The following is a 15,428-nucleotide window of genomic DNA, read 5'->3' as shown; positions in this document are numbered from 1 at the left end:
GATATAAACTGGCCATCAGAAAGTTTAGACTTGAAATTAGACAAAGGTTTCTAACCATCAGAGGAGTGAAGTTCTGGAACAGCCTTCCAAGGGGAGAAGTGGGGGCAAAAGACATATCTGGCTTCAAGACTAAGCTTGACAAGTTTATGGAGGGGTGGTATGATGGGATAGCCTAATTTTGGCAATTAATTCATCTTTGACTACTAGCGGTAAGTATGCCCAGTGGTCTGTGATGGGATGTTAGATGGGTTGGGATCTGAGTTACTACAGAGAATTCTTTCCTTGGTGCTGGCTGGTGAATCTTGCCCACATGCTCAGGGTTTAACTGATCGCCATATTTGGGGTCAGGAAGGAATTTTCCTCCAGGGTAGATTGGCAGAGGCTCTGGGGGTTTTTCACCTTCCTCTGCAGCGTGGGGCACGGGTCACTTGCTGGAGGATTCTCTGCACCTTGAAGTCTTTAAACCATGATTTGAGGACTTCAGTGGCTCAGGCACAGGTTTGATACAGGAGTGGGTGGGTGAGATTCTGTGGCCTGCGTTGTGCAGGGGGTCAGACTAGATGATTATAATGGTCCCTTCTGACCTTAAAGTCTATGATTCTATCATTCTATGAAATCAATATATTTGAAAATGCAGAAACCATCCACAAATATTTAAATAAATGGTATTCTATGATTGTTTAACAGTGCGATTAATCACAATTCATTTTTTGAATCGCTTGACAGCCCTAGTACAAACACGTCACTGCTGGCTCCCACCCTGGCATAGCTTCATAGATCCCAAGGCCAGAAGGGACCATTAGACCATCTGTTCTGACCTCCTGCACAGCACAGGCCAGAGACCTGCCCCAAATAATTCCCAGTGCCGAGCGGTTAGAAAAACAGCCAGTCTGGATTTAAAAATTGCAAGTGATGGAGACTCCACCCCCAGCCTGGGTAAATTGGGTTCCAATGGTTAATTAACCGGTGTGGTAAGAATTTACATCTTATTTCCAGTCAGAATTTGTCTAGCTTCAACTTCCAGCCTTTGGCTGGTGTTACCCCTTTCTGGGCTAGATTGAAAAGCCCATTAGTAAATATTTGTCCTCCACGTCCTCTTGAATGTAAACAGTCACTGCCGGAGGGGATCAACCCCCCCCCAGCCTTATCCCAAGGCAGAATCCTGCATAGCACTTTGCAGCAGGCAGGGCCAATGGGTCCTGCCATCGTTTGAGACAGAAGGACTAACAATGGGTTAGATCCAGCAATCCCTGGACAGCTGGAGTGGGAAGAATCGAGTGGGTGATCTAAAGCATTCCCCTCCCGCAGCTAGTGCAGGCCCGTGACCTCCACCTGGGCCCTCTGTGCTCAGCACACAGGCAGCAAATTCTGTGACAGCCACTCCGGCCACTGCGCCATCGGTGCATTCGTGGCCAGGGCAGACCCTTGATTCCTGCAGGAGGTGCACATTGCTAACAGGGAGGTGAGCAGGCCTTGGAACAACCTACCAGGGGCATGGGGGATTCTGTCCCTGGAACCAGACACTCTGGGCTGGCTGCAGGAACCCTGGCGTTCTGCCCTGTGCTCTTGAGGAGATCAGCCATGGGGACCGTTACCATCCCTTCTGGCCCAAAACCTCCGGCTCTGTGATTCCCCTCTCCTCGCACGCACACTCCAAACGGGCGCACACGTGGTGCACACACTCCACATGTGGCACACACACACATGACACACACACACGCCACAGGGGCACACACACACATGCCACAGGGGCACACATACAACACATGTGGTGCACACACACACCACACGGGGTGCACACACACCACACAGGGCACTCACACTCTCCACCGGGGCACACACACTCCACAGGAGCACGCACACACCACACGGGGGGCGCGCACACACTCCACAGGGGCACACACACTCCACACGCGGGGCACACACTCCACAGGGGCACACAGCTTCAGTGCTCATCGGCGTAAAAATTCACGGCCGATTCTGGACAATGACTTTCCGGGGAGAGGATTTGGGTGGTGCTCTCCAATGGCCCAGCCCCACTCCCCAGGCCCAGGCTCCCTTGGGACTGTCCCGGTGAGCCAGGTCACAACCTCCATCCCTCCACGTGTGCCAGAGAAAGGGGGAGCCTCTTGCCGACTTCAGTGGTTCATCTCCCAGCTCCCCAATCCTGGCCTGCTGCTCTGCTCACCAGGCTGCCCCTGCGGCTCCGCCTGCAAGTTGGGTGCCGGCTCTGGCTCCCCGGCCCCTTGGTTCCTGGCTCCATGGAACAGGGAGATTATTAGTAGGGGACCAAACTGACCGCAGGTCTCTCGAGGCCAAGGGAGGTTACCCCAGGGCGGGATCCATGACAGCCAATGGGGTCACCCCGGGGTGGGAGCTGGCCTGTTTTCCCTGCCTAACTAATAAGAGAAGGCGAGAGTGGGCTTCCACTGGGGATGTTTTGTGGAAGTCGGCCCTGCTGTGTCCCCTCTGGTGAGCACTGTCCCCTCTCCCCGCTCTGCCCGCCTTGGATTGCTGGGTGCAGGGCAAGTGCCCAGCCCAGCTGGGACACTGGTTGTTAATCCACAGCTGTGGGTGCTGTTTGGATGAGCAGGCGCCTGTTTACTGGTGGTTGCTCTGTGTCCGGGGGGCTGGAGTCCCTGGCGAACTGGGGAGCTGTGTGCTCTCCCCCTCCCATGAGATCAGTTGCTCTCACGCTGCCAAGTTCTGCACTTGTCTCGCCTGCTTCATAAAATCATGTGAATCCCGGGGCAAGGTGACAGCAGCGTTTGCTAAGTGACTGAAAATAAAAGAGCAAAGAAAACAACCGGGGCCATGTCCATTAGCAGCGTCTCTGCACGCGCTGCTGAGGAGTGGAGTGGCTGGGCAATGTCACAGCTCTGGCTAGGCGGTTCTGCTGTGGCACAGGGCTAGTGATGTGCCACCTGGGGGCTGGCCGATGGGGAGTTCCCCTGGCCTGGAGCCAGTGTCAGATCCATGTGGGTCACTCTAGGCTGCCCCTTTGCAAGCCCTGGGGCTGGGCCTGGCGAGGGGGTGGGCCTGCAGCACACGCTGGTGCAGGGATTCTGGGCTGTGCCACAGCCCATAGGCAGGCAGAACGGGTTGCTGTGAGTTAAAGCTCCTGGAGCAGCTCAGAATCGCGGGGGCACAAAGGTGGCAGAAAGCCCCTCGACCTCCTTCCCCTCCCCTGGCACTGCTGCCGGGGCGCCAGGAGCCGAGTGCGATTTGCAGCATCTAGGTCTGGTGCTGGCTGGCTTCTACCTTCGCAGCCATGTCTGCAACACATGCAGCCCCCTGCAGCACTGAGGACCCCAGCCCCACCCTAGCACCGAAGATCCGGCTAGTGAAATGGACGAGCACCTTCTAACAAACCCCACCAGCCCGCGTCCTCCGCCCACGCCCAGGGAGATGCACAAAAGGGCAGAAGAATTTGCCCCCCCCCCCTCCGTGCCATATTTTGAAAATGATGTTTGGTTTGTGCCCTTGTCTTGACAAATATGCATGATAAATCCTCCCCTCAGTGGATTCAGAGAGAATACGGGGCAATATTAAGTGTCTCCATTTATATTGATTCTACACTGCTATAGCCCCACTGATCTCAGTAGATAGCTCAGTGGTTTGAGCATTGACCTGCTAAACCCAGGGTTATGAATTCAGTTCTTGAAGGGGCCACTTAGGGATCTGGGGCAAAAATCAGTACTTGGTCCTGCTAGTGAAGGCAGGGGCTGGACTCGATGACCCCTTTGGGGTCTGTTCTAGGAGATTGGTGTGTCTCCAATTATTATCAGCAGGTTACTCCCCATTCACACCCATGAAATGAGAGCGGAGTCAGGCATCTGGGGCCACATCTTCAAAAGAGCTAAGGGACAGGTTTCCTCAGAAACTCTGGCCCTGGTTTCTGAGACAGTTTCTCACACACACACACCCTCGATTATTTATATTACAGTAGTGCCTAGGCCCAGCCTCAGGCTGAAGGCTGCACTGGTCCCTGCTCCAAACAGTTTCGAATCTAAATGGGACAGACAAAGGGTGGACGAAAGGAAGACTCATTATCCCCATTTTCCAGATGGTGACCCCAGGCACAGAGAAATGATCTAGCAAATCACATGAATTCAGTGGGACTCTTTAAGCACGTGCTTAAGAGCATTGGATCCAGGCCTCAGGACCAGGTTCACAAAGATTTTTCAGCAACTAAAAGTGACGCCAGCACCTACTGAGACTGATCAAAGTACCTAAGCTGGTTAGGCGCCTGTGTCCCATTGACGTCTATGGGAGTTAGGTGCCTAACCTGCTTACGTGCTTTTGTAAACCCCACTAGATGCCTGTCTGCATGTAGGTGCCTGAAGACCCTTAAAAATCTGGCCCTAAGTGTCTTGGCCAAGGTCATTGGGGGAATATGTGGCAGAGTCCCCCCGGACGGCCTGAAGCACAAAACCATCTGTCCAGCTTCTGCCAAGTTCCTGCATACATACATACATACATACATACATACATACATAAATACAGTCTCCTGTCTGCAAACAATCTCTCACGCCCAACAGAGAATCGTTCCGAGGGTAATTGGACGAGCTCTCCTTGAGGCGCTAGACTATGGGAACAGTGCTGGGTTGTTTTTTTAAACGATGTCTTTCTATAGGAAGTTTAAACAGGTTTAAAATCCAGCCATGAAATATCAGAGACAAAACATAGTGATTACAACAGTGAGCTTCTGTTCAGCGGAGCAATGCACAGCAATATTCTCACAGGAGCTCTCTGGTTAACAGGGTTAGAGAGTGAGCATCTCTATGTTCCCCATTACAGGTAGTTCCTGGTAGGTTTATTCGATCGATTGATATCCCTGATTACACATCTTTTAGCAAACCAGGCATGTCTATTGTGCAGGGTGGCTACAGGAGAGTGATCGAAGGCAGGTATATTAGCCCCAGGTTAAGCAGGTCCCCTTTCCCTGGGTAAGGTAACAGGGAAGGTTCCAGAACAATCAGGAACTTTCTGGAAACAATTAAGGCAGACAGGCTGATTAGAACACTTGCAGCCAATCAAGAAGCTGCTAGAATCAATGAAGGCAGGCTGATCAGGGCACCTGGGTTTAAAAGGGAGGTCACTTCAGTTTGTGGTGCACACGTGAGAAGCTGTGAGCAAGAGGCGCAAGAAGCTGAGAGGGAGAGGCTGTGCTGCTGGAGGACTGAGGAGTACAAGTGTTATCAGACACCAGGAGGAAGGTCCTGTGGTGAGGATACAGGAGGTGTTGGGAGGAGGCCATGGGAAAGTAGCCCAGGGAATTGTAGCTGTCAGCTGTTCCAGGAGGTACTATAGACAGCTGCAATCCACAGGGCCCTGGGCTGGAACCCGGGGTAGAGGGTGGGCCCGGGTTCCCCGCAAACCTCCCAACTCCTGATCCAACACAGGAAGATCTCTGAGGCTAGCAAAATCCACCAATAAGCGCAGGACCCACCAAGGTAGAGGAGGAACTTTGTCACACTATCAAATGTTAATATTTAAAAAATGTGGACAGGTGGGCGGGGTTCTTTGCAAGTGTGAATGCAATCAAATCTCTATCTAAGTATCTGTCTGTTTTGCTGGGAACATAATTGGTGCATTAATTTTTCCATATAACACCCACCTCCCATATTATTTGAATCATTGTGGTTGAGCTATTTTTCTTTTTCCAAGGGAGGCTCTCAGTAGCTGAGCAGCTACTAGCAGATGAGAGATTAATTCTTCATTTCCTCTTGTGTGATCATTTCCACTGGGAAGCCCCAGAAGCATCACCAAAGGGTCATTTGGTAATCAATATCCAACAATTACAGATTGCATCCCGGTGCTCTTTAATGACTGGCCACAATAAATGCATAAAATCTCATCTATCTATCTACCTATCTAATCACCTGCCAGGAGTGAAGTGCCACTGAATCATTATCTTAAAGAAATTTTCTTTTTTTGTGCTACAGACTGAGGTTGCTGATCCTCTTTTCCAAATCAAGCCCCATTCTTTTGGGATAATTTGTCTGTCCAGTTCCTTTTCCCCATGTGTCGTATTTGGACATTTTTTGTTAGGAAAATTGTCTGCAAGGATTGATATAAATTCGTTATCGTTTGATTTGTTTTCCAACTGACCGGTTGCGATTGCTTCGGGTAAAGTTAGCTTTCTGTATAAAACAGCTTTTCTAGAAAGTTGAGAAAGTTGAGAAACTTTAAAGTACTGGTGTCATGGGAGAGTGAACCAATTAAAGGTAGTGTTGATCTCTAAATAAGTTAGAAGAGTTTCTTTACTGAATAGCTGGCCACCCATTTGTATTCCATAGCTTTCCTAGACTTTAAAGCTCTCTGGTTTGTGATTTGGGTTAAGATCTGGCTTGTTTGCAGTGGTTGTTATCGGCAAAGGAAAAGAACGTATTTTGTCTCTAAGTCTATCCTAAGCCCATAGAGTAGCCTTTGCTAAAGGAGATGTAGACATTTCTGGAGGGCATGATTTTTAATTAATCCATGGTAGCCTAGCAATGTTTACACTGCCACAATCCCCTTGTTCAATAAAGACCAAGTGTTTGATTGGGCTAGAGCACCCCCAATCCACTACCGCTTTGAGCTGGATGGCTTGATAGTACCACAAAATATTTGGAACTACTAGTCCACCCTACTCGATAGGTCGGTACAAAGTATATACAGTCACTCTTGGTCTTTTCTTATTCCACATAAATTCTAACAACATTCTCTGTATTCCTGCTAGGATTGGATCTGGGATGGCTACAAAAGATTTTAAATCAAGAAAGATGGAACAAAATGTTCATTTTGATCATGGCGATGCATCCTAACCAAGAAACTGCATGCTGCCCCAGCACTCCCAAGCTCTTTTCATTTGCTGATGCAGTAGTTTGACATTTAGATCATAGGACCTTTTATGTAGTTGAAAACTGTTCTCATGTCCCCTCTCAGTCTTCTCTTCTCCAGACTAAACAAACCCAATTTTTTCAATCTTCCCTCATAGCTCATGTTTTCTAGACCTTTAATCATTTTTGTTGCTCTTCTCTGGACTTTCTCCAATTTGTCCACATCTTTCCTGAAATGTGGCACAATACTACAGTTGAGGGCTAATCAGCACGGAGTACAGCAAAAGAATTACTGCTCGTGTCTTGCTTACAACACTCCTGCTAATACATCTGTCATGGAGTCTCCGGCGATGCTCTGGAACTGCTCCCCACAAAGCCAGTCAGGACTTTGGGGAGCCTTCTCTCCAGGGCCGGTGCAAGGATGTTTCGCACCCTAGGCGAAACTTCCACCTTGCGCCCTCCCCCGTCCCGAGCCCCTGCCCTGAGGTGCCCCCCCTGCGGCAGCTCCCCACCCTCTGCCCTGAGGCACCCCCCACCCCAGCTCACCCCTGCTCCGCCTCCTCCCCAAGCACGCCATGGCTGCTTCACTTCCCCCGCCTCCCAGGCTTGCAGTGCCAATCAGCTTAGGCGCCGCAAGCCTGGGAGGCGGGAGAAATGAAGCAGCCACAGCATGCTCGGGGAGGAGGTGGGGCAGGGGTGAGCTGGGGCGGGGAGTTCCCCTGTGTGCGGCCCCCCCCCCCGCCCTTAATTGCTGCAGGCGGCCCTCCCCGCGCTCCCCTACCCCAGCTCCCTCCTCCTAAATGCTGGCGGCGACCAGGGCAGCCGAAGATCTGGCCACTGCGATCGCTGCCGAAGAAAATGCCGCCCCCCACAAATCCTAGTGCCCTAGGCGACCGCCTAGGTCACCTAAATGGTTGCACCGGCCCTGCTTCTCTCCCTCGGAGCAGACTGTCTCCAGGGCAAGAAGCTCACACGGCTTCACCTCCTGGGTCTCTCCTTGGAGCATTCAGCATCCTCTGCCCCTCCGTGCGCTTCCCACAGCGAGTCTGCCCAGGCGGGTTCCTGGGGAAGCCACAGGGTCCTGCACCCCCACTTCGCAGTCAGACGTGACTCTCAGCCAGCCAGTAACACAGAGGTTTATTTAGATGACAGGAGCACAGTCTAAAACAGGTCTTGCCGGTACAGACAACAGGACCCCTTTTAGTTAGGTCCATCTGGGGCCCCCAGGGAGGCCACAGCCCCGTTGGGAAGCCCAAGCCCTGTCGGGGCCCCTCTCCATTTCCCAGCCAGTTCCCAACCTGAAACTGCCTCCAGCCTCTCACTCAGCCTCCCCCTGGCTCCTCCCCCAGCCTTTGTCCAGTTTCCGAGGAGAGGTGTCACCTGGCCTCCAACCCCCCTCCTGTGTTCTGAGGTTACATGCTCAGGTATCCTCCCTTTCCCAAGGCAGTCCCAGCCCAACTCCCCTGCAACCTTCCCCGGTCAATACTCCCCACGCAGCATTCACATAACACAGCCAGAACATTCCCACTTCGACACAACATCCCAGAATGATGTCTGCTTTTTTTGGGACAGCGTTACACGGTTGACTCATTTAGCTTGTGATCCACTATGACCCCCAGATCCCTTTCCCCAGTGCTCCTTCCTAGGCAGTCATTTCCCATTTTGTATGTGTGCAGCTGGTTGTTTCTTCCTCCGTGGAGTACTTTGCATTTGTCCTTATTGAATTTCATCCTGTTTACTTCAGATCATTTCTTCAATTTGTCCAGCTCATTTTAAATTTTAATCCTGTTGTCCAAAGCACTTGCAACCCCTCCCAGCTTGGTATTGTCAGCAAACTTCATACATGTGCTCTCTATGCCATTATCTAAGTCATTGCTGAAGATATTAAACAGAACTGAACTCAGAACTGATCCCTGCAGGACCCCACTCAATATATCCTTCCAGCTTAACTGTGAACCACTGATAACTACTCTCTGGGTACAGTTTTCCAACCAGTCATGCACCCACCTTATAGTAAGTAGCTCCATCTCAGGTTTTTTCCCTTAGTTTGTTTATGAGAAGATCAAGTGAAACAGTATCAAAAGTGTTAAAGTCAAGATATACCATGTCTGCTGCTTCCCCCCTATCCACGAGGTTTGTTACCTTGTCAAAGAAAGATATTAGGTTGGTTTGACACAATTTGTTCTGGACAAATCCATGCTGACTCTTATTTATCACCTTATTATCTTCTAGGTGTTTGCAAATTGATTGCTTTATTATTTGCTCCATTATCTTTCCGGGTACACAAGCAGAGCTGACTGGTCTGTAATTCCCTGGGTTGTCCTTATTTCTCTTTTTAGAGATTGGCACGATATTTGCCATTTTCCAGTCTTCTGGATTCTCGCCCGTCTTCCAGGACTTTTCAAAAATAAACACTAATGGCTCAGATATCTCCTCAGTCAGCTCCTTGAGTATTCGTCTAGAATGTATTTCATCAGGCCCTGGTGACTTGAAGACATTTAACTTATCTAAGTAATTTTTAACTTGTTCTTTCCCTATTTTAGCCTCTGATCCTACCTCCTTTTCACTTGCATTCACTATGTTAGACGTCCAATCGCTTCTAGCCTTTTTGGTGAAAACTGAAACAAAAAAAGGCATTTAGTACTTCTGCCATTTCCACATTTTCTGTATTGTTCCCCTCGCCCCCCAGCTTTGAATAACATGGTGTCCTTGGTCTTCCTCTGACTTCTAATGTATTTGTAGGAGGTTTTCTTGTTGCCCTTTATGTCCCTAGCCAGTTTAATCTTGTTTTTTGTGCCTTGGCCTTTCTAATTTTGTCCCTTCATACTTGTGTTATTTGTTTATATTCATCCTTTGTAATTTGACCTAGTTTCCACTTTTTGTAGGATTCTTTTTTGATTTTCAGATCATTGAAGATCACCTGGTTAAGATGGGTGGTCTCTTGCCAGACTTCCTGTCTTTCCTACGCAGTGGGATAGTTTCCTCTTGTGCCCTTAGTAATGTCTCTGAAAAACTGCCAACTCTCTTGAACTGTTTTTCTCCTTAGACTTGCTTCCCATGGGATCTTACCTACCAACTCCCTGAGTTTGCTAACGTCTGCCGCCTTGAAATCCATTATCTTTATTGTGCTGTTTTTCCTCCTACAATTCCTTAGAATCATGAACTCTAGCATTGTGTGATCACTTTCACCCAAGCTGCCTTCCTCTTTCAAATTCTCAACCAGTTCCTCCCTATTTGTCAAAATCAAATCTAGAGCAGCCTCTCCCCTCGTAGCTTTCTCCACCTTCTGAAATAAAAAATTGTCCCCAATACATTCCAAGAAGTTGTTGGATAATCTGTGCCCTGCTGTGTTATTTTCCCAACAGATGTCTGGGGAGTTGAAGTCCCCCATCACCACCAAGTCCTGTGCTTGTGATGATTTTGTTAGTTTTTTAAAAAAAGCTTCCTCCACCTCTTCTTCCTGGTCAGGTGGTCTGTTCTAGACCCTTTCCATGACATCACCCTTGTTTTTTACGCCTTTTATCCTTACCCAGAGACTTTTAACAAGTCTGTCTCCTATTCCCATCTCAATCTCAGTCCAAGTGTTTATATTTTTAATACATAAGGCAACACATCCTCCTGTTGTTCCCTGCCTGTCCTTCCTGAGCAAGCTGTACCCTTGTATACCAATATTCCAGTCATGCGTATTATCCCACCAAGTCTCTGTGATGCCAACTACGTCATTGTTGAGTTTATTTACTAGCATTTCAAGTTCTTCCTGCTTATTCCCCATACTTCTCGCATTAGTATACAGACATTTCTTCAAATTACTTCAAAGTGTCTGCAGCAAAGAATCCTGTGGCACCTTATAGACTAACAGACGTTTTGCAGCATGAGCTTTCGTGGGTGAATACCCACTTCTTCGGATGCAAGTAGTGGAAATTTCCAGTTGCTTGCATATATAAACCTGCCCCTGGAAATTTCCACTACTTGCATCCGAAGAAGTGGGTATTCACCCACGAAAGCTCATGCTGCACAACGTCTGTTAGTCTATAAGGTGCCACAGGATTCTTTGCTGCTTCTACAGAACCAGACTAACACGGCTACCCCTCTGATACTTCAAAGTATCTGTTTCTTCTCACTCTGTTTTCTAGATCAGCCAGTTGAAGCTGCACCCCTCTCTCTCTGGTCCATGAGTGCCATGTGGCTCTGCAGCTCTGTCTCCCTCTCACTTGCTTCTCTTAGGCCAGTCTCTACAGGCTCAGCGACACGTTCTTCCAAGTCCGTAACTTCCTTCGTTACTGCTCAAAGCGTGGTTGTCAGATCCTCTCTCATGACCATAAACTCCAACATCACTCTCTACTGTTGCTGCTAGCCTTTGGTAGCCATTCGGTTTTCTGCAGCCCTGGCATTTCTGCCTGATTTGCTTGCCATATGTTCACTTGGTCTCTTCCATCTCCTCGCTGCAAGCTGGAAACACTCGTTTGAGTGAAAGATCGTTTTCAATTTTCCAATTTTTTGGAGACTGCAATTCTGTGCTCAGGTTTTTGGGGCACTTACTAGGTTTCAGGGGGGTCAATCATGGACGGTGGGTATCAAAGGCCTGGCCAGGCTAAGGCTCCCCTGACCCAGGCCATGGCCCCGTCCAATCTCTGTCCTGAGGCCCTGCCCTCCTTCGCTGTCTACCCTTAAGCTGGTGGAGGGTGCTCAGCTCCAGCCTGCAGCCTGGAGTTTGGGCCTGCTGGCGGCACGGGGTGGCACTCGGCCAGGCCGGCCTGGGGCGGGGTGTGTGTGTCAGGCCAGTGGCCCAGGGTGGCCCAGGGGCTAGGCTGGCACTTGGGAGGGCCAGCCAGCATGGCTGGAGTGGGCAGGCTGGAGCTCCTCTGGCCCTGAAGGGAGGGTCTCCAGGCACCTCTGGTCATGGGAGGGAGCCTTGGGGCTCCAGCATACGGGAGGCAGGGCCTTAGGCAGAAAGGGCAAGGCCATTGGGCTAACATCCCCAAAGGGGGGTTCACCTGCCACCCATGGGGTCGCTGGAGGCAGATTACTTTTCTATCCCCTCAGAGCTCAGACTTCAGGCAGCCATGTTAGTCGGGCCCCTGCTGGTCTCCAGTGCTGCTGGGTTTTTTAATTCCTGAAAATTATCCTCAGTTTTATTTTGGTCCACTCCTAGAAATGGCGTCCCCTCCCCCCAAAAAAGTATTAAGCTGTATGGAGCTATGAGAACTAGAGCCTGAGGCTATTCGGGCCAAGCTGTGGCACAAAGGTTTTTATTTATCAATGAGCCAAGGTTGCTGCCTGTGCTTCTCCCATGGTATTAACCTCGTATTACAGGGATACATTCCCAGCCTTCCTGCTGGACTTAGTCTGGGAATAAATGTTATTTCTACATGGAGCTTCTCTGAGACCAAAATGGTTGTGCCCCAGATTGGGACTCAGAAGTTTTCTGCTCTGCTACAGACTCGCCCTGGGAGCTTGGGCAGCTCCTGAGGGGCCAGACTTTCAAAACAGTTGGTAGCCAACATGAAAATGTGGCTCAGTCTCCATCCATCACAGGGGGCTGATGGTCCATCCTGGGCCTGGCGAGCCGGTGTTAGCCTGCAGGCTGGGTGGATCCGGGACTGGCTCTAGGCAAGTCTATGGGCTGGGCCCTGCTCTGGGCTGAGTCCCCTAGGAGTTCCTGGAACAATCACCCGAGCGGCCGAGCTGTGAGCTGTCCGGCTGGGCCTGTCTCGCCGAAAGCCTTCCCGCCGCCTGACTGACACTCGCGGCATCGACGCCCCAGAACACCCCACCGCCCCCCTCGAAACAAACACAATCAACAAGTGAAAAGGGAAATTAATCACATCCAAGCCACGAGCCCCCAGCCCCTCCCACAAGCAGAGCTTACCACAGAGAGGGGCTGCCCGAGATGCCACTCGGGGCTTTGCTATGCTATTGATTTTATGGGCAAGGTGCCTAGATACTACGGTGATGGGCAGCCATAGAAAACCATCAGATAGAAAGATTCCCCTTAACCTCCCTCCCCCTTGGGAAGCTGGGCTCTTGGCAGGGGAGGTGACGCCCTTGTACCCCGCCTGTGCTGGCAGCTCTGCTCCATGGACTCAGAACAGGCTCTGTCGGGTGCCAGGGGGGTCTCTGCACTCTCAGCACAGACCTCATGATACTGCTCCCGTCTGCGCCAGTCACGCTGCACTCAGAGCCATGGCACCTCCAGAAACGTCTGCCTTCGCCGCGCCTCCCTCAGCACCGTTCTCTTCTCCTCCCTCCCAAATTACAACCTGCCCCTTCCCCTGCTGCCTCACCTTGCCCATCACGGCTCCTTCCCCTGCTCTTCTAAGGCCTCTTTTCCTTTCTTCTTCACCTCTTCCCCTTCTCCGTCCTGCCTTTCCTCTCGTCGCCTTTGCTCACTCTGCTCCAGCGGCTGCTTTTTCTTTCTTTCTTTCTTTCTTTCTTTCTTTCTTTCCCTCCCCTTGCCAGTGTCATAGATTCCAAGGCCAGATCAGCCGGGCTGACCTGTAGGACCCAGGCTGTAGAGCCGCCCCAAAGCAACCCCTGGAGCAGATCTCTTAGAAAAACATCCAGGCTTGAGTTTAACATTGTCAGCAATGGAGAATCCGCCCCGACCCCCAGGAAGCGGTTCCGCTGGTCGCCAGTTCTCCGGCTCCATTCCTTCCTGAGCCCGGCTCCGGCCGCATGTCTCCAGCTCCCGTTAGCGTCCCTGTGATGTGGCCCCTGCCGCAGCCTTGCAGGGGGAATGTGAGAGGGCAGGGCTGGGGGACGCTGTGCTGGCTCGTGGGAAGGGAGGCAGCAAGGCCTGGGGTCTGGGCCCCGAACAGCCCTGGTGATTGGTACGACACAGCTGCCTCCCCCCCCGGGACGGGGACTGGCCGTGGGGCGAGGGATGACCGCACTCTCGCTCCTCCCCCAGGTGCGGGCCAGCGCCATCGCGCAGGATGCTGACCAGAACTACGACTACGCCAGCAACAGCGTCATCCTGCACCTGGATGCCGGCGACGAGGTCTTCATCAAACTGGATGGCGGCAAGGCGCACGGGGGCAACAACAACAAATACAGCACGTTCTCGGGCTTCATCATCTACTCGGACTGAGCTGCCGCCCGCTCACCCTCGCCAAGCAGACTGGGAAGGTTCCCCGGGGCGGGGCCCATCCCCTGGCCATGGCCTCCCTGCCACCCGGAGCGCTGGGGAGGGCACCCGGCTGCCGACAGTGAGACTCTGACATCTGCCCCTTTCGCTTCCCTGCTTTCCTCCCCCAACAACTACGCGGCCCCCGTGAGCCCCGTCTCCCCCCCGACAGCCCCTTGAGCCCCGTCTCAACCCTGATGGCCCTGGGGCCCCTGTGAGCCCCATCTCTCCCCCCCCCCAACAGCCCTGCGGACCCCCGTGAGCCCCGTCTCCCCCACAACGCCTCTGCGGCCCCTGTGAGCCTCGTCTCATCCCCCGACAGCCCCACGGCCCCCGTGAGCCCCGTGTCCCCCCTAGACTGCCACGTGAACCCTCGGGAGCCCCGTCTCAACCCTGATGGCCCTGCGGCCCCTGTGAGCCCGTCTTACCCTCCAACAGCCCCGTGGCCCCCGTGAGCCCCATCCCACCCCTGTGAGCCCCGCGGCCCCTGTGAGCCCCATCTCACTCCCTGACAGCCCCGTGAGCTCCGTCTCACCCCCCCAACAGCTATGTGGCCCCCATGAGCCCCATGAGCCCCATCCCACCCCTGAGAGCCCCGTGGCCCCCGTGAGCCCCATCTCCCCCCGAACAACCCCGCGGCCCCCGTGAGCCCCGTCTCACCCCCAACGGCCCCATGAGTCCCATGTCCCCCCTAGACTGCCACGTGAACCCCCGTGAGCCCCGTCTCAACCCTGATGGCCCCGTGAGCCCCGTCCTCACCCCGACAGCCCCTTGGCCCCGTGAGCCCGATCCCACCCCTGAGAGCCCCGTCTCACCCCCCGACACCCCCTTGGCCCCCGTGAGCCCGATCCCACCCCTGAGAGCCCCGTGGCCCCCGTGAGCCCTGTCTCACCCCTGCGAGCCACCGTGAGCCCCATCTCATCCCCCAACAGCCCCTGTGAGCCCTGTCTCACCCCCTGATGGCTCCATGGCCCCCCGTGAGCCACGGCTCCCCCCACAATGGTCACATGGCCCCCGTGAGCCCCATCTTACCCCCCGACGGCCACAGGAACCCCCCACAAGCTCCGTTCCATCCCAACTACCAGGTGGCCCCTGCTGAGCCCATTCCCCCAATGACCATGCAGCCCCTCCTGAGCCCCAGCCCACCCCCTGACGACCACGTGGCCCCCCACAAGTCCCCGTCTCACACCCTGATGGCCATGCAGTCTCTCATGAGCCCTGGCCCACCCCCCAATAACTACGCAGTCCCCACAAACTCCATTCCACCCCCGACTACCACGCAACCCCCGGCGAGCCCTGGCCCACCCCCAGTGGCCTCACAGCCCCCATGAGCTCCATACCATCCCCGAGGGCCACATGGCCCGAGAGCCCTATCCCACCCCCCGAGAGCCCCACTGCCCCCAATGAGTCCCGTGCCACCCGATTGCCACACCGCCCCCCGCAAGCCTCGTTCCACCCCACCATGGCTACATGGCCCC

At 52.9% G+C, this 15,428-nt stretch overlaps 1 protein-coding gene across 1 annotated transcript in view; it reads left to right on the top strand.

Annotated features, from left to right (window-relative positions):
• The window catches only part of C1QL1 (complement C1q like 1), a 64,795-nt gene extending 50,579 nt beyond the window's left edge, over positions 1-14,216 (top strand). The window contains exon 2 of the mRNA XM_039504275.1: positions 13,735-14,216. Coding sequence (XP_039360209.1) covers positions 13,735-13,914 — 180 coding nt within the window. The 3' untranslated portion in view covers positions 13,915-14,216. The remainder of the gene's footprint in view (positions 1-13,734) is intronic.
• Positions 14,217-15,428: the final 1,212 nt, after the last annotated feature.

The sequence above is a fragment of the Mauremys reevesii genome, linkage group 17 (genome assembly GCF_016161935.1).
Source record: "Mauremys reevesii isolate NIE-2019 linkage group 17, ASM1616193v1, whole genome shotgun sequence".
Classification (NCBI taxonomy): Eukaryota; Metazoa; Chordata; order Testudines; family Geoemydidae; genus Mauremys; species Mauremys reevesii.
This window is presented reverse-complemented; position numbering and strand designations above follow the sequence as displayed.